This window comes from Anopheles funestus, chromosome 3RL (genome assembly GCF_943734845.2).
Source record: "Anopheles funestus chromosome 3RL, idAnoFuneDA-416_04, whole genome shotgun sequence".
NCBI classification, from domain to species: domain Eukaryota; kingdom Metazoa; phylum Arthropoda; class Insecta; order Diptera; family Culicidae; genus Anopheles; species Anopheles funestus.
The window spans coordinates 33,684,335-33,703,322 of record NC_064599.1 but is presented as its reverse complement, the minus strand read 5'-3'; the positions used below and the strand labels follow the sequence as shown (position 1 = coordinate 33,703,322).

General features: G+C 42.1%; 4 protein-coding genes across 12 annotated transcripts in view; all 4 read left to right on the top strand.

The window, feature by feature from the left end:
- Positions 1 to 161: 161 nt before the first annotated feature.
- Positions 162 to 5,043, top strand: LOC125770768 (uncharacterized). The gene is made up of 2 exons (XM_049440737.1): positions 162 to 1,191; positions 1,262 to 5,043. Exon 2 carries the CDS (start codon positions 1,282 to 1,284, stop codon positions 2,473 to 2,475), a length of 1,194 nt encoding a protein of 397 aa, XP_049296694.1. The 5' UTR covers positions 162 to 1,191; positions 1,262 to 1,281; the 3' UTR covers positions 2,476 to 5,043.
- Positions 5,044 to 5,311: 268 nt separating this feature from the next.
- Positions 5,312 to 8,191, top strand: LOC125770767 (RILP-like protein homolog). The gene is made up of 3 exons (XM_049440736.1): positions 5,312 to 5,749; positions 5,833 to 6,632; positions 6,696 to 8,191. The coding sequence occupies exons 1-3, from the start codon at positions 5,483 to 5,485 to the stop codon at positions 6,811 to 6,813; spliced, it is 1,185 nt and encodes a 394-aa protein (XP_049296693.1). The 5' UTR covers positions 5,312 to 5,482; the 3' UTR covers positions 6,814 to 8,191.
- Positions 8,192 to 8,697: 506 nt separating this feature from the next.
- LOC125770765 (uncharacterized) lies at positions 8,698 to 13,199 on the top strand. Of its 3 annotated transcripts, none has more exons than XR_007419240.1 (4): positions 8,698 to 9,112; positions 9,213 to 12,061; positions 12,201 to 12,316; positions 12,868 to 13,199. XR_007419240.1 is itself a non-coding variant. In XM_049440732.1 (4 exons), exons 2-3 carry the CDS (start codon positions 9,241 to 9,243, stop codon positions 12,230 to 12,232), a joined length of 2,853 nt encoding a protein of 950 aa, XP_049296689.1. In that variant the 5' UTR covers positions 8,699 to 9,112; positions 9,213 to 9,240; the 3' UTR covers positions 12,233 to 12,276; positions 12,868 to 13,199. The 3 variants fall into 3 exon arrangements, 2 of the variants coding, with proteins under 2 accessions (XP_049296689.1, XP_049296690.1); XM_049440732.1 differs by having other exon boundaries at positions 8,699 to 9,112; positions 12,201 to 12,276; XM_049440733.1 differs by lacking the exon at positions 12,201 to 12,316 and having other exon boundaries at positions 8,700 to 9,112.
- A 457-nt stretch (positions 13,200 to 13,656) lies between these two features.
- The window catches only part of LOC125770763 (coiled-coil domain-containing protein AGAP005037), a 31,660-nt gene continuing 26,328 nt past the window's right edge, over positions 13,657 to 18,988 (top strand). For 3 of the 7 annotated variants that reach the window (XM_049440727.1, XM_049440730.1, XM_049440725.1), the window contains exons 1-6: positions 13,657 to 15,534; positions 17,527 to 17,577; positions 17,685 to 17,815; positions 17,914 to 18,284; positions 18,347 to 18,494; positions 18,908 to 18,970. In XM_049440727.1, the coding sequence (XP_049296684.1) occupies positions 15,441 to 15,534; positions 17,527 to 17,577; positions 17,685 to 17,815; positions 17,914 to 18,284; positions 18,347 to 18,494; positions 18,908 to 18,970 (858 nt within the window). In that variant the 5' untranslated portion in view covers positions 13,657 to 15,440. The remainder of the gene's footprint in view (positions 15,535 to 17,526; positions 17,578 to 17,684; positions 17,816 to 17,913; positions 18,285 to 18,346; positions 18,495 to 18,907; positions 18,971 to 18,988) is intronic. The other 4 variants (XM_049440728.1, XM_049440731.1, XM_049440726.1 and 1 more) reach the window with 3 other exon arrangements.

Genomic DNA, 18,988 nt, shown 5'->3' with positions numbered 1-18,988 from the left:
AATGTTTAAATAAATATATGATGTAGATTCATACGAGAGACACAAGGGCAGGAATGTCTTAGTATAAAGAACAGACAGCATATGCATTTTTTTACTTATTTTGAATTAAAAGTATAAATCATTAAGTTCTTTCACAAAAGTTGTAGTAAGGAGAGCCCAAATAGCCAAATTATCTTAAGCAGCTAATTTGAGCACGCTAAAGATCGCTTCTTTAATACGACTTTTGCAGTAGATAAACAGCTTCAAAGTTCGCCGTACTTTTAACCGACCCTTAAGCAGCTCTGAATGTCAAACTGTAAAAGAAAGTATTTATGCAGGTTTAATTTTCAAGCAAGACGGATAAAAAAAAATGAAATGTAAAAAATAAATTATTCCTGCTTGAAGTTGCATTTGTGGTTGTGTAGTCAACTTGCTACAATGAGATCTTTTCGGATATATTTATGTGTATTAAGTTTGTTTTGATAGTTGTGTGAGTGTGTTACAATATCGCATTTTTTGTTGAAAACTGTATTTATTGAGTATTGAACGCATTTTATCCTGCCTACAGAGTGCTGCCTATGCTAATTCTACCGTCAGTTCTGTGATTGCTCATCACGTAATATCTGGACAAAAAGATATTAAGCAGCAATCAACAAACATACGAAAAATAATTATTTGTTCTTTGTATGATTTGCGTACACTTTTGTTTTTTCAAATGGGTTTTTTTCGAGAAACACACATTAATGCCATGAGCATTTCCTCAATGCATAAAAAAATCAACAATCGGAAACTGGTGGCGTATGGAGTTAGCTTCCGTAAACAAAGCTGCAAATTTTCGATACCGTTCCGAAAACCATCAACAATCGTTAAAATACTTGAACAGCATAGCTACGATGTCAACGGGATCAAGGTGCAAATATCCGACACTGACCGCAGCGGTTAATATTTCCATGAAACCGAACTTTTAGCAATGGTAAATATTTCCATGCAAATGTACAGTGCCTTAGGATAGAGACACAAGGATGATAACAATCGATGTCGATCACATCTACAATTGTTCGATATTTCGGCCAGTCGAGCAAATACCAGTAAATCAAAACAAAAGGCCGGGTTGGAAAGCATTTGCACCTAACACCGTTGAATTTCTGCGATGGAGCAAATACGATCATTTCGATCGTAGCATTTGACGCGAGTAGAGGCAGAAAGCTTAAGGTGAGAAAATAATTGCCATTTGATAAAGATTCATTATGATTGATTCTTAAACATGTTCGATATCTTCCAGACTTCAGCCAAAACCACAATATGCCGTTTAACGTTGTCGAAACTGTGGACGCTAGAGGGCACAAGGAACTGTTAGCAGTTCCTGAACCTTGGGTTCAAGGATCGAGTAAAGGCAGAACTTATCTTTTCTGGCCCAACATACGACGGAAGGAACGGTTGAATGAACTAATAGAAGACGACAACAGCACTCCAACAAATTCTTGGGAACGAATTTTGTGCAGAGTGAAACGTGTAGGATTGGCAACTATCACGGAGGCCAACAAAGTTATTAATGATATGTGCTTGGAGTCCTCAACTGATTTTAGTGAGAAGCTTACGCATGAAAAAAAGAAAAAACCACAAAAGGTCAAACAACGCGTTTCCAGGCCTGTGAAAAATTTCGAATCCATGTTAGAACCATGTATCGTAGAAAATAACGAATACTCTTACGAGGTTACCAGATGTGTATTGCCCGAAAATCCGGAAAAAAGCGGGGAAAATGAATGGCTCGACGAAAGTGAAGTTGACGAAAGTTTGGTAGCGGAAAACTTTAAAGAAAGTATTAGCAATAATAGCTTTGAACATCAAAATGAACCAGAAGATCAACTTAAATCAAGTGATTTAGGAACACATAATATCGATCTAAACGAAAGATTACAACGACTAGAATGTGCTATGTCAACAGTTATTTCGAAGGTAGATGTGTTCGCGAACGAGACAGTGTCAAGCCTCAGAAATCAATTGGCAAATCTTGAAAAGGCAACGTCCATTGTAATTGCAAAGCTAGATATTCTTACGGATAAAACAGTGATACCCGTTTCCATGAGGCATAGAAAAAACAACAATATAGGGTTTGAACCTATCGCAACAGCACAAGAACTGACAAATTTTGAAATGAGTTTAAGTGACAATAGTTACTTTAATGAAATAGCGACATGGTTAGAAAACAACATATACGAAAACACTCCTGAAAATAGAATGATAGAAATTATGGATTTGATTTTTACGAAACAATTTTTAACTGAGTGTAGTTGGACAGGAATTAGCAAGGGAAAAGAAAAAATACCGCTTATCACATATAAAAACGTATTAGAACTTTTTAGATTTCACGGTAGCACAAACGATGTTGATGTTACTATGAGAATGGTTGCAGTATTTTTTATGAAGAAGCTAAAAAATGCAACGAAAAGAGCGGCGACCAAAGGCCTACGTAAGAGTACACAACATAAATTTTAGTTTTTATTTTTTTTTTCTAAACGTAACAAAACTTACTGAACTATTTCAATGTATGCACTAAAGGAATAAAGACAAATTCATTTGATTCTCTTGTTTCTATAGCTACTAACTTGCATCTAATGTCACAAAAGTTTATAATTTCCTCTGTACTAGATAATTCAGCAATTTTTCCAACAAAAATGTTTAGAACAGAGGATTTAAATGGATATTCAAAAAAGTTCCATTGTTTTCTAAGTACTCTTCCATGAAAAGCGGAGAGTGATATAGAATGCTTTTTGGAAAACCGTACAATTTTCTGTGTTTTGGTTAATACCCAACCATCACGATTGTTATCCTGCATTTTGAAGTTAATACTGTTATCGTTTAGTGTTTCTCCTTCATACTTATGAAAACCTTCAAGCTCCGATAATCTATTTATAAGTTGCTGTAAATCCTGTCGCCTGCTTCGTAGCAATTTTTTAAGATTTTGCAACTTATTTTCAAATGGGTATGTTGAAAGAGTGTTTAACGCACCAAAAAACTCTACATCGTCAAATACGTGCAACAGATTATGAACGTTGCTGGTTATAAATTGTTCGCCGTATATGTCACTATACTGAATTACAAATTCGGTTAACATTTGTTTTGCAACGTGCCAATTCTGCTTGTAAAACGTTGTTGATAACATGGTGACTGCGCATGAAAGTAACAAGAATTGATTATAGTTTTCTTCGGATAAAATATCTTTCAGAACTACAATCCCACCGTAATGTAGAAAAGAGCTAAATTCTGAAGCCTTCCAATACTTCAAAACATTTAAATTTCTGAATGGTCTATGGATTTCTGAAGGTAACTTAATGTGTCGTAGAATATCTGAAATTTTTATAATTTCAGAAGCTGAAAGTTTGGCGTGTATACCAAGTTTTCCATCTCTCCAACCTAGCAACAATCTTTTCATTACTCCCAAATCAATTAGATGCAAGCGGTCTGCTATAACAATATCCTTGATGATATCCAGAAACGGAACTTCTATCAAAGGGCTAACATTTTTTTGATGTTTTTCATACGCTTTTTCACGAAAACCAGCATCTGTACGGTTTGTATGGTTCACACCTTTAAAGATTACAGTATGGGATTCATAACTGTATTCTCCCTCACACGTACATTTTAAACAACCGTGTGCTGCATTGTAATTAGCAACTCCTAAAATAAAAATATTGGTATCTTATATTTTTAATAGCATTTCTTACTTTTAGTTAGCTTACCTTTAATAAACGCTCTAGCAGGTGAATCGGCTATTATTGCTCGAAGACTTATGGACATTTTACTGCCCATTATTTGTATTCCGTTTACCAATATTTCTTTCAACTCATCCACCAATTGCCTCAAATATTCTTCAACGTTGCCAGGTTTCGTACCATAAAAAACTGCAACAATCATTGGCGGAGTGGTTGGCATCTCGTGAATGTTAATAAGAATCGGCCAAAATTGCTTATTACTGCTTTTATATAATGGTAGGCCATCAACAAAAACATTCAAAGACAACTTTTGAAAAGGCGGTCTTTTCTTACTGAAAAAAAAACATTTACAAGTTTAAGTGAGAATGACAAAAACATACAAATCCAGAAAAAACTTACAAGAAATAGGATGAAATACATTTTTCGATACCGTTGTACCAAAATTGTCCGCCATTTACATCTGTAATGATTGCCGGGGTCCTTTTAGTGCGCAGCAAAGTTCTGGCGTCATTCGGAAGGTCGCTTTGAATTTTGGAGTTCAGTATTTTAAGTAGCATGTTTATTGAATGATGGGATTGGTTAGTGGCTAATGCCCAAAATTTAAGACAATCTTCCATATTCAAGTGTTGGAATTCATTCCCTTCCTTTTTTACTCCTTCAGGATTATCTTCCGATTCAGAACTTTCTAAATATTGATCTATATCTGGAATACTTGTTGATGAACCTACGGAGGACAGTAAATGGTTTTCATAACAATAAACTTTCAATATCTTTGTGCGTATCGCGACAGACCTGTGGTATCCAATAATTCACTCTCAATAGAACTAATAGCATTGTCGAATAATTTACGTTTTATTTTATCACGTTTGCGATAAATTTTCCCCGATTTTTTAATAATTTGGGAATACATTGTATTATTTGTTTACTTTTTTAGCTAATGGCATCGTTTTGCGATGCCGACATTTGACAGATTAGCGATGGGATTGTAAACAAAATGCCATCGAGTACCGTGTGCTTCTTGTTGAGCCTTGTAGTTCCATTGCGAATCACTAACCGACCAATAAGAAGCCTCATAGTTCCATCGAGTACCGTGTGCTTATTGATGTACCTTATGGTTCCATAGCGAACCACTAAGCGACCAATAACAAGCCCCATAGTTCCATCGAGTACCGTGTGCGTATTGATGGACCTTATAGTTCCATAACGAACCATTAACCGACCAGTAACAAGCTCCACAGTTCCATCGAGTACGGTGTGCAGTTTAAACGGCCCCAAGGTTCGGACAGGGTTCGTTTTTTCGTTAAGCAGCCTTCAAGCAGCGTTATGGTTGCATTTTTATTAATTTGGCTACTTGGGAGGCAGTATCGAATTGGTAAATCAATAGCCAAGAAGAGTTAAGCCACGTAAGCACTCTACAGTCAAATAATTTTACACTGTAGAGGAAACCCAAAAAGACAATGCAAGTTTAACGGAAATCAGGAAAAGCCAACATTTTCACTCCACACCAACCGAAACGCTTTCCGAGTTCAAATGTCGCACGTGTAATAGCTGCTGAAGAACTGAAAAATAATGTTGACCGCTATTCCCAATGTTTCGCCCACTATGCGCATTGTATGCATTTGACGTTTCGCTTCTGGTTTTGTCATTTGGTATCACGGGAAAAAATAACTTTCAACAACAGTAAAAAACTTGTGCATTATCGCATATTGGTACGGGTTTGTCGTATTGTTTGCAAAGAATCGTGCAGTTATTATCACATTCCAAACTGCACACTATCATCGAACAGCAAAATGAACGCAGCAGAAAAGTTAACCGTGGTAGATGTGTACGATTTGGCACTGGAAATCGGCAAAGAGTTCGAAACAATAATCGATGCGAATGGAGTGAACGCAGTGTCTGGATTGATTACGAAAGTGGTGAATGCGTTGGAGCTGATGGAAACGCTGACCTGCCAAAATGAAAACGAAAATGCGACCTTGCAGGAGCTGCAGGAAAAGATTGCCCAGCTGGAAGCGGAAAAGGAACAGAAGGCTGCATCTCGATCCCGTTACGAAAAGGTAAGGTCCATGGGTGTAACAATGGAATGGCATTTATCTGATCCAACAGGCATTATCATTTTTCTTTTGCCCGTCCTACGCAGGAGCTTGAAGCGATTGAAGATCAGTGGCGCACTGAAGCGAAAGAGCTGTTCAACGTGATTGATAAACTGCAGGAAGAGAATCGAAAGCTCCAGCGAGGAATTGCACAGTCGGCAAGCGAAAGCACTAATCAATCCGACGAGCGTTCACGAAACGGTGGCACGAACGATGACTTTCCCAATGGCTCTAGCATGCTAGAGCCGGAGGCGGGTGTGCTAAAAAAATCCGAGTACAAAATCCAACTTTCCCAGCTGGAGGAAAAGTTGAAGCGCAAAGAGATGGAACTGTGCGAGAAGATGGCAGAAATAGAGAGCTTGTCGAGCCAGAACGATCGCTTGAAGAAGGTGGTAAGTGAAAGCCGCAGGCGGCAGAAGCTTTCGCACAATCAAATCATCACGCTCTGCGAGGAGCGGGCTGATTTTTTGGCCCAAATACAAGACCAGCATCACGAGATTAAAGCACTTCGGATGCAGCTCGGTTTGGCCGAGAAGGAAAATGAAGATTTGGCGAACCGCGTAAATGAAGATGAGCGGCCACGGTTCTCCACCGTCGAGCTAAAGGAGGTGCTTACCGATCGCAATGAGCTGAAGGCTCGGGTTAGCGATCTAGAGCAAGAGCTGATGACGTGCCAAGCGATTGGATCCAGGACAGACAGTGGCAACAAATCGAATGTGTTCGCAAAAGAATCTAGCAATGAAGTGCCCTCGGTGGATTTCAGCGAACTGCCCGTACAAGGCCCATTACCGTATGAACCAGATGATGCACCATGGAAAAAGAGCAACGAAAGTGGCATTAGAAAGTTGTAAGTATTGCCAAAGTTAGAATCATTCTGCACGTAAATCAATGTTCATATTTATGTTTTTAGCTTTCGCAAGTTGTTCAACGAAACGTCGTCCGATTGTTCGAGCTTTTCGCAACGTTCACTATCGACGCTCTCGAAAATGGCACTCTCATCCGGACCGCATAGTGATATACCCATTTAAACGGTAAGATCAGGGCACAATTAAAAGGAATGGAATCGATCATACAACGATAATGGATTAAAATGGATGGGAATCATGCGTACTACTAACACGTCTGCAGCTTACACAGCTTGACGGTTTTATCGATTAGATTTACCAAGTTTTGATAAACAGCCACACACGGTGAAACACGTGCATAAGAATAACGTTTATTGCCATAGTGCATATTGTTAGCCAGAGGAGGGAGTATAGCGTCTTGTGTTGCAACACAATTTATCCAATTCGTAGCCATGTTTACAAACTGTTGTGTTTACGGTTAGCGGTGCTGTTTGTTTCCATCCCCGAGGGGAATAACAGTCAACCATAGTTCAAGTGGACCATTAAAACCACGAATTCTTCCACCAAATCTTTCAAACAGTAGTGCATGCATACAGTACAGTTTATCTTCGCGTAGCTCTGACAAATGGTCGTTGTTTTATAGCAAAGGATATTTTACTCGAACCTAGAAAGGTGAATAACATTACAAGACTTTTGGAAAGGATAACGTGTTCGGTTGACACTTAGCACAGTTGTATGGATCCGTATTTCAAACTCTTCCATTACTATTAGCATTTTAAAAACTCATCAAGACTTGTGCAGCATGAGAGTAGAAATGATGGAGTAAATGTTTAACTGGTTCTAGTCATCATCCATCAAGCGTTAGTAGCAAACCAAGTTGATAGTTGTTAGCCAAGAAGCATACATTCCGTTAGCCCTCGGTTTATTAGTAATACAGGCTGCTGTCTAGCGCCGCTCGAATCGCTGTACTTTAGTTGTTTTACCCTCGTCAAGACTGTGGATTACGTTGAGTTTGAAACTCTGCAAAACCAGAAGGATGCAATTAATCATAACATACGTTGGGAACAGGTAATATTACGTCTGGCTAATGCTAACAAATGGAATGGAATGTTTAGGGTATTTTTAAATCTTAGATCAACACTATTACCTTTATTTACAAAGAAAAAAGACGGTAGAAACAGATGGAACCACATCAAGTATTAAGTCAAGACAATATGATCAATTAATGGTGATTTCACTTTCTACTGACTTCTCTACATATACCCCCTCACCCCCTCGAACACATGACTGAACATGAGTTGTATGCCACACTTCTATGTGATGAGTGTCGTAGACGTTTTGTCGACACGATGACCGTACAAGCCTCATGGCTACTAGCTCTCCCCCATATCTAGTGAGGAATATATCTCAAATAGAACAAAACTAACAAGTACCATTACATTCGTAGGAGAGGATATGAAGCAGTGAAAGTGGTTCGATGTTGTAAGTTAAACTTATTAAACCTTTTAGCCAATCTACTACTATCATCAACTGCAGTAAAGCAAGCATATGTAGGAATTGATTCGTACGCGTTTCTGTTCAACGGCAGCATGCAAGCGAAAGAAACCTCTCGCCCATCCCATAACGTTCTGGTAAGGTGTTTCAAGCTGCTTCTAATTAGCTGGCCAGTATACCCATAACCGTCCACAGCCGTGGAAAATGACGTAAACAGAGCAATATCAATTAAGAGTGGCGATCCCCACCAATGCATTCAGTACCGGTCAAACAGTGGAGCCACTAATTGCAATTACCTCATTTTTCATAACTGTGCGATGCAATTGTGTCATATCGTGGTATTGTACAACCTTGGTTTTTGTGACGTTTCTCCCCTTTGGACTGCTCTTTCCCCTTTCCAAACAATCTTTCCAATCAGTGCCGTCAAACCAGCGCTGTGTATCGTTCCACTTTGTGGCATATTACTAACCGATAAATAGGTATTGAATATCAATATATCTCGAATCAATTTCCACCTACATATATCAAATCCTATGGCAGATATATATATATATTTTAAAATCTTACGGTATAGCGAGTTAAACAATCGTTCATCTTTTAAATTTCCCCGCCCAATATGTGTTTGACAGTCCTGTCAGTGTTGTGTTTGTGTGCGTGCGATGTGCTTGTGCAATAATCAAAAGCAAGCGACGCGTGTAAGAAGAGGGTGAAGTGTTAAATGTGTGTTTGTTAAGTGGTGTCAGATAGAGATAGCAGCAAAGTGGGAGGCAGACGGTTATCGGAAATGGTTTATTTATTTTTCGTGTGACTTTTAGCAAACTTCTACGTTCTGCTGCTGCTGCTCCTGCTGATAAGGTGCGTTATGTTGAGTTGGTGTAGTGAAATACGAAAAAAAATAGCACTCCCCTCGTAGTGTATAATGTACGTGCGATTTGCGATTAAGGTTAACTGCAGACGCTACACTGGACACATATTACGCAAAGTAAAGGTAAGCCTGGAAGCCTCTCACTAGCCTGCTTGGCCGTGATTTATTGATTTCCCATGCATAATAATTACCTAACCGATACGTTTACTGCTGCTATCTACAGAATTTGTCCACATACAGCGAGTGTGAAAATGTCTGACGATGACGCTCCACGTACAACCGTGTCCCCGCCATTAAACTGCGCAAAAATTGAGGCCGCATCATCACCCGTTGAGTTCCAAGAACTTGAACACCCCTTCGTAAAGGGGGAAAACGTTTCGGACGGTGTGAAAGTGAAACCCGAAACAGAATCACCGGAATCGAACGATACGTGTGTAGTGCAGCTCCGATCGAATGACCATGAAGCGTCAAAAGTCAAGCAACGAAAATGTGTACAATTTACGACCACAACAACCATACCGCCCGGCACTGCAGATGATACGCTGCGCAAGTTCATCGAAGGTGAGGAAATATTGGACAAAAAGAACCCGTTCAAAATCGACGAACAGCAGTACGATGCGGAGCAGTATGCGGACCGTCGAATGCTACACAACGCCACCGTGCGCGATAAATGCTTTCCCGATGACGGGGCAACGTTCCTTACCGAATCTCCCGATGGTGGTGGTAACGATGCGGACGATTCTGACACCGATCTGGACGATAACGTTTTCATAACGAAGGAAGAAATACTGCGACAATCGAAGTACGTGAAGACGTACATAAAAAATCCTGATAAGCAGCTCAATTATGATAAAAGTGTAATCCAACAAATGGACGCACTGAAAGCGAAAGGGCTTGCGGTGCGTGATGTGGTAGTGGTTGAAAGTGCACCCATGCCCGCAGTCGTAAGGCCACCGATACCGGCACCGCGGGCCATTCATCGTCAGAGCGATCGAAACAACAACAATCGAAGGCAAAGCTTCTTACCGCAAATGAGCCGCGGTGGAATGCGTAAACCGATACCGCGAGCGAGACGTGACTATGCCGAGGTAAAGGTGCGCACCGGTTCGGCCGAAGCTGAAGAATCGCTGTACGATTCGAATGAGGTCGTACAGAATGCGCTGAAGTTTGATAGCCGGTTTAGGAAGGTGGAATTTGGCTCGCAAGATGATATCGATACGATCGCCGAAAGGACGGAAGATGGAACGGATCAACCGGCGGTTTCCGTTTGTACGGTACAACATGAAACACGTCCAGCTGTGAGGGAAAAGGAACCGAATGCTTCCCCGAGTAAGGATCGGTCCGATGGGCGCAAGACGACCTTTGCCGAGGATGTAAAGAAATCGTTCTCAAACACGGTGAAAAGTGCCGACTTCCGAAAGTACCTTCAAAGCAAAGGACTCTCCCTAGTGCCGGCAAAACCGAAACCGATCGAGCCTTCTCAGCCGGGCCGCAGACCGCATGAGACGGATTCCCCCAACAAGGCTCATCGACTATCAACAATCTCTGTCAGCAGCACACCAGCTCCAGGACGCCACACGCCGGTGAAACCTTCGATGCTAACGCGCTTCTTTCAAAACAGTCTATTCGCACCAAAAACTCCAAATGATCCTGCTTATTCTTCGGTGTTTGCACGATCTTCCACACCGGTTCTTTTTAGTACGCAACCGCGCCAAACCCGACCACAGCCGCCGGCACGAATTGGTAGTTTTAACAGCTCGCTAAGCAAACGGTCCGCCGCCACGGTGGATGTTAAACCAAAGGATAATTTTAGACAGTTGGTAGAAGGACGGGGTGATACGATGAACGCTCCCGTGAGCAGGCGTCCTGCTTCGGTAAATGATTTTGAGCGACCCAAATTGCGCTCGCAACTCGCCAATAGATCTGCATCCTTGGTGGACTCTTTAAAGCGCCCAGTGAAAAATGCTGGCGTACAAGTAAACCTAGCCACGGATGCATCTAACAAAGGACAAATAGTGCGTAATAGTCAGTTGGCTGAGATGCAGCAGCGGTTCATAGCCTCGCAACCGAATGGTGGTGCTGGTGCCGGTGGTCTACCACTCAAAGATCCTGTCGTTGGACAGAAGTATCAGCATCATCCGGTCACTTATCACTCGCTACGACAGCGACCGGATGCTCGTTTTTATGGAGGATCGATGCACACGGTAGCTCCACTCTATTCGGAACCGCTGCGCGATGCACAAATGCGCGTGCCGGATGAAACGGATTCAGGATTCCGCTCGACACTGGACAATGGATATCACATCTACGAACAAACGCCTGATAATTTGAGACGCAGCGAAATGCTTTACGGTAAAATCGGTTACCTTAGCAACACGCAGCTAAACCGATGGCAGCCACAGGATCGTCGATCGTACAGCAGCATGCAGGAAGGTGTAACTGGGATGAACGGTGGAACGTACGGTCGTTTGCGGCCACTCTACGTTTCCTCTCCCATGTCCACCCAATCGACACCGGTACGTCGCGCCTCGGATGTAATGGATCGCGAGCAAATTCTTCATCGTATCTACGATTTCTGTCGCCGATCGATACGCAACAGCAGCAAAACGAGCGTACACTCGAACCAAACGGAACCAACCTACCAGAGCAATAATGTGTACGGTTCGAAAATTGTCCCTAGTGGATCCTTTCCCGTCGAACGACAACGGGTACAACGAGTACAAAGTTTAAACACTCCAAGACCGATCGCAACAAACCATGGTGCGTTGAATTATACCAGAGCGGTTGCCGTGCCTGTACCGATGAACTCGTTTAATCAGGCAAACCTCACGACAGCTTCGCAAAACCAGCACGAGCGTAATATTGAGAATATTTACGCGTTCGTGAATAAAAAAATGGTCCAAATGAATGTAGGTGGTGCGGTCGATCATCGTAACAACATACGATCGGTGCAAACATCCGCCCCATCCACCCTACGTCGGGTGACATTTTCGAGCAAAGGTACAGGACACGATGGCCTGACGGATGGGCTCGAGGAAGCCGATTACGTGAACATTCGTGGTGCTCCAGATGGTAAGCAAATGTTTGTTAAACGTTTCCCTATCGATAGCTCTTATCTTTAATGCGCGACACTCTGAGAAGCTGAAATTCGCTGGTTGTAGTTTTCGTGCGTGTCCCACTGTTGGTAATGGTACTTCTTTCTTTATTACAGGGCTACTAACATACGGAATTGGTTCACTTTGAAAATGCTTTACAATGCCTGGAGCGCTTTATATTTAGCAGCAGAAGTAAGCTTGTGTCAGTCACCAGGTTGTGCACTGGGGGTTGGTGGGCATCACACTGTTTTCATTTAGTCACACCTCGTGCATCGTCCCATTCTTCATGCTTTGTTTGTTCATAACCTACCTCACGTTGTGTGTAGTTTCTACCACCGTTTCTTTGTTTGCTATTATTTGCATTAGGGCATTTATTTATTTATTTATTACATCAACTACTGTGGCAGCTTTAGCTTCTCATCGTAATGCTTTATTAAACTTTTTTTTTCGTCTGTTTCGGTGATGTGAATAGATGGATTACCAAAGAAAACGATTGATTTGCTTCGAGAAAATTCTTGAAATGCATTTTAAGTTAATCGTTTTTGGTTTTTAAATTTTTTCCATAATTTTATTTTTAATTTACTTTTCTTTCCTTTTTCCTGCTTTAACTTTTGTTGGGGCTATGTTTTGTGGACCCACTACACAAACGGTCAAGGAGCCGACCTGTACTATATTTGATTGTTCGTCTTTATTTATTTTCCGTTGTTGTTTACTCCTTTTTGCTCTTTCATATCTCTTCACAACTCTCCCCTCATGTTCTGATCCTTCGTCCATTTTCCGCAGGTATCCAGTACAGAACTACACAATGCTGAGAGATTTCAATTATGGTGCCACACGTGCCCGATACTTTCGTAAGAAGATCGTGATAGCAGAGCAAAAGCAATACAGTATTCTAAACAAAAAAAAAGCCGAAACACGCTAACGATGACGTATATAGTTCTTCGCAAATATAGCTAGCAAGCAGCAAACAAAAAACATAAGCAAACACATTTTGAATCCTATTAGAATCTATAACGGAGCATAGTTTTGCTAAAACCATTTTTTAATATTGCGCGCATTATACCTACTATTATACCATAATACATTCATACAAATATATATCTATGAAAAACAAACATTTATACACATCTATTTTTGTATATTTGAAAATAAACTATTGTGACATCCAATGGGAAATAGCTTGAAATTGCTTGTTTTTTTTTTTTTAAATTTTGTAGAACATGCTGTCGTTGTTGAGGTACAGTTGAGAAGTGTAGATATCATGTGTTTTTCATTCTTTTTTTTACGTTTTACACAAATATGGCACAGGGGTGTGTTTTTTTTTTGTTATCCTGTGAGTTATGTACACGTGTAACTAATATTCAGCTGACTAAAACCGTGTTTACTAAACTTATGTGTTCACAAAATATGCTAATATAACCACGTTGTAGTGGTTTAGTTGTTAACAGTAAACTGATTACATTATGCTAGATAAATTGAAAATCGAAAAAAATGGTAGTAAATTTAGCCACCTGATAAAATAGTACGATTGAGTGAACAAATTGAAAGCTTTATAAAATTGGGTACCTCCATCTCAAGTCTTTCGTTGTTGAACTCCTTCACACGATCACAGTTATTAGTGGTGTTTTAAGTGATGAGCATTTTACGGTCGTTTGCGAAATGGTTTCTCCCGCAAATGGCTCTCTTGGCGTGTCACGTTCTTACGTACGCGGACGTGTGTGGTATCCTGGCTGGCGATGCAGCGAGCCACACACACGGCACTGCTCCGGCAACCATATAACTCTGGCGCACGCGCACACAGGACCTTCGTACTCTGTGCGGTCTCTTCGATACGCTCCGGTGAAGAGAAACTGTATTGAGTTAGTGTTGGAGAAACACATATCGGAAAAAGGGCACGACGGAAAAAAAGAGTCTACCACAAACCTAGGGCTTCGAACTAGGGTGGAACTTTTCACCGTACGGTCGTTCTTGTGGTGTGCTGCTGATTGCGTTAAAGAACGCGTATTTTGTGAACAGCAGCGGCTGAGCAACCAAAAGTTGCTTAAATCAGTATAACAAAAACCAGAACAGTGAAGCTTCGTAGTTATCTTTTTCGGGTCAAAAATTGTATCTCAGTAGCTTGGAGAATAGAAGCAAATCGAAGCAAAAGAAAAACGACAGACAACCCACAAAAGGTTGCCTCCATGGGATAAAGGGAATGAAAGATTGTCCGAAACGGAACCAAAGTGCCCCGGTTGGGGTGTGTGCGTATGTGTTTGGTGGTATTATAGCAGCAGAACCAAGAAAGCCAGATCCAAAACGGAAACCGCAAAGTGTATCCGATCACCATCCGAGAGTAGTCGTGGCTGAGGTTTGACGTCTCCTAGGCATGCAGGAAATGTGTACCGTCACATGTGTGAAGCTGCCTGCTGAGACAAGTTGTGCAAGTCTACCCCGGAGTGCTATCAAATCCGGCGACCTGAAACTTTCTTCTCGCACACTTAGCTGGCAGACCGAAGTGAGCTACTGGGTCGTGTGAATTCTGTGCTAGGGAGACACCGGTCAAAGTTGGTCATACATATAGGTGTAGGACATCCTGTCGATGAACTGTGTACGCAAAATATACAGGAAGAAAGTGCAAAAAATTGTGCTGACCGAAAGCGAAAATAAAACAACCAGCCACAAATCGACAATAGGGTTGTCCTTTCACGTGTTATCGTCAAATCAAACGCGTGTCGATTGCATTTGGGGGAACTTCTCCCTACTGTTAGAACCATCAGGTGTGGTGTGGCTGTGTAGCAGCAAATCGTTCGCATACGAGTGTATTTCTGCAGTGGTTCACTAAGGACGAAATCGCGATGACTGCTCTCGCCCGCTAGCACCAGCTACACGGGTGCTGTGTGTGTGTGTGCGTGCGCGTCGAGAGTGTTGCTGTTTTGCGAGCGGGCTGTTTTGGTGTAGGTGCGTCGTGTGTTATTAGCGGATGTGACGCTGCTGGTCGTGACAGCACAAAACGGAAGAAAAGGGCATCTCAGCAAGCCCACAGAGTGTACGGTGCGGTTAGTTCGAAGAGCAATCGTAGTAATCTGCGGTGGTGTATAGCCGTTAAAGCAGAAGATATTGACGAAATACACACGCACACACGAGGCCCCGTAATCCTTCTGTAATTGACTAAAAATCCTCTCCGTCAGCAGTGCACAAGGGCCCACGCAGTTTCGCACGGTTTTTCACACCTGAACACTGGGTGCTGGGTGGAGGAAAGTACACCGTTAAGGCAGAGAAGGAACAAAGTAAACGGCGATAAAAAAAAACAACAACAAAGAATAATACAGCAAATATTGCACGTCAAAAATAAATCAACATCCTTTGCCAGGAAAATGCTGATTCGGTGGAAAAGCAAAGATAAAAGCTCGTCATCAACATCGTCATCGTCGAGCACATCGAAAAAGAAACGGAAAGGAAGAGACAGCGGTACGTAGTAGTAGATCCCTGGCACGGGTCAGGTTTTTCTTTCTCTCCCTTCGCAGTGTTCGATACCAGTGTCTGTCCATTGCTTAACGTTTGTGGACCAATGCGTCGAATGGGCGAACGGTGGCAGCGGTGGATGATCCTTTCTGTTAAAGAGCGACCGGAAATCTTAAAGTTGTGGCTACACTGAGCATTATACTGTGGGCGGGTGTGAATTTCGCCAGGATGAAGCGAAAAATTGGTTTGTCCGGTTTTGTTGCGTCGCTAGTGCGTCTTCTTCTGTTCCAAACGCTCGAGAATGGTTCGGTCCGACCCGTTCGTCGTAGGGTGGGGTTTATGCTACGACGACACGACACTGAACAACGGAACCAACCGCCCTACGCAAGCCATACATTATTACACACGGATGGCAGAGCCACCGTGGGCAACTCAGGAAGATGCATAATTTATAGCCAACAAACGGACGAACGAAACGGCGTTTCTTTCCATGCCCGACGGTTGCTTTCGTCGACCGACACTGTGATGTCGTTGCTATAAGCGAGATGAGCCACACACATAATCTTTACGTTTTTAGCAGGCGGCATCAAATGTATGCCATTTCAGCCTCCAAAGTTCGTCGGACACGAACGAACTTTATGCACACACATACACACACGCACACAAACAGCAATTATGTACCGGGCCGCGGGCGTGAGCCGCACCTTTTTGACAACTTTAGACCGAAATTGATTGATGTTTCGCCAATGTCGGAACAGGCTGCTCCACCAGGGTTGTAGGTGCAAGGAAGGTTTTGGAGAGGTGGTGTTTAACTAATTTTTCTCACACCGTGTGTTTCCTTGTTGGTGACCGGAATTGCTTAATTTGCCCCTTCGTTAACCCTAATCAAATCTATTGGAAGTGTGGTGTGATTCGATCGACTAAAAAACCATTAAATGGGTCAAAGTTTTAGTACTGCTACATACTAACCCGGTGGCAGCGAACAGATAGCATAACAATCAGTTGTCGAAGTGTAAGACAAGAAGTGATTCTGTGAGGGATAGCTTTTATTAATTTGTGTTATCATCCCAAATAAAAAAAAAAACATCTCCTTTTTTCTGTAATATTCCATCTCAGTCGTTCATACTCACAAAACATATAAATTGAAAAGCATACTTTTAATTGAGCTTTAAGGAAGGAGATGATTATCATTGATTAGCTCCATATTTCCAAACAAGCGTCCGTCCGACTTTCTTACTTAACTTTTCTCACGTAGCTTGATTCAGCGGGTAACAGACGGAGGGATACGAGCAGGAGTCCTTTCCGCGCGTTGGGTTAGAGCTGTGCAACTAGAGGACCGATGGTTTAAATTTTTAATGTGTCAATTAAGTTTTAATCATGCTATATTTATTCACCGGAATTGGGAGATTTGGTGGATGTCATTTTATAGTTTCGGTCCTAATCGAATTAGCTTGCTCATCTGCTTCATCAATGTGGCACATAAGCCGCTACTAAATCAGTTTAAGGCTATGTTTTTGGTAGAGTAAATAAATGTTAGAAATTAAAAAAAAGTATCACAAACCATACCTGGACAGGTGCTAGGTTTGGTGCTTGCTTTTATGAAATTGATAGTAAACCCCGTACTAGCAATAGTTTTCCTGGTAGTGATTTCACAAACCCCGTTTGTTTGCCAGCTGTTGTAGAGAAACGGCAGCATAAAAATGATAGGCAATTGATTTGATTGCTCCAATAATCCAATCTTGGCCAGGATACAACCACCCTTCTCCCAACCGTTAATTGTACTTCTTCGATCAATCTTCGTCAGCACACACCCACCGGGGTTGCGTTTACACAACGCAGACAATCATACATCCTGGCCTTGTTTTGCGGTGGCTGTGTCGTGCGCGACGAACCCCAGCGTGGCCTGGGACCCAGTAGAGAACTTTCGTAGTACCACTCTAAAGCATCCGTTCCTTGTTCTTGTTTTTTTTATTCACTTGCAACCAAATCGATTCGCAGAGGATGACTGGCAAAATGATAAAAGCAACAGGAATCAGCCGACCGATCAAGGTAAGGCCGATAGTTAAATGAGGTTTTTCGCGAACACATGTACATTCGTTGACTAACGTTTCTTTTGCTTTGTGTTGTGTCTCGTGACAACCACCATTCACCGGCAGCAACGATCGACGACAGGCGACGATCGGCCCGAAGCAGGGAGGATCCCCGCCGACATACGCTCGGGGGCGATATGCTACAGTACCAGGCCCAAACGCAACCTCCAAACATTCAACGATCGCTCGATTTTGAAGTAAGTAGCATTACGGCGACCTTTCAAGAAGGGTTTTCAAGGTAAACGCACGCAACCTTTTCTGACGCCCTGTTTTGTTTCGCTGTACTTCCATACAGACCCCGCAGATGCGTGTGTACACACCGACGAATCAAGGTCCATTGTTTGACGATGATCCTGGTATCATGTCCGAAGCCGAAACGGCCAGCACCGGCTTCCGGCGGGGTGGCAAACAACGCTCATCGTTGCCTGTCGTAAGAACACCGTCGAAAACACTGGAACGACCGCTAGGGTTGGTATTTTTGCAATATCGCTCGGAAACGAAACGTGCACTGCTACCGAACGAGATCACGTCCATCGATACGGTCCGGGCACTGTTTGTGCGATCCTTCCCGCGTCAGCTAACCATGCAGTACCTCGAGGGTCCGAACGTGAAGATATACATTCATGATTCGAGCAAGGACATGTTTTACGAGCTGGAGGATGTTAGGTAAGAGTTGTTTGCCTTTTTTAAATAGGAATGTATCTTAAGCTTCCTTTCTATGCCCGTAGATCGCACCTTCGAGAAATACGTGATCGTTCCGTGCTACGACTGTTCGAGTCAAACGAAGTGAGCGCACCTCAGGTCCTGCCCGGTGGACAAAATATTCCACAGCCTCTACAACCGGCAGCAATTCCAAACCAGTGGGATCAAGAGCAGGTATTTATAACGTTTGATTTGTAATTTTAGGCTTTATATGTCTTCCATGTCTCAAAGACATGTCTTCCAACCATAGTGAATTGTATCCTTAAGTCTCGAATAGTTATAAACAACATGGCCATTCTTTACAGATACAAAAATTCTAATTTGACGCATTAATATCACTAGGAATTTATGAATCGCCAGAGATTCACAAATCATAATAATAGGGATTTAGATTCGTGCTTTCGTTTTGAAGATTCATACAGATTCAGATTCCCCCCATTCCACTATAGATCACAGATCAATGTAGAGAGATAGTCTTTCGTTAGGATTTGACTGTCCAAGATCGACAATCGTTTTGTAGAATAAACCAAACCGATTAACAAGCACTCTAAACTGATATTACATTCATCTTATCTTCTCACTTGCAGAGCTATTTTAGTGAACCAGAATTCGATTCAGAGTATCAACATCAGCACATTCACAAAAGCAAGGTAGGAACAAACATGGTG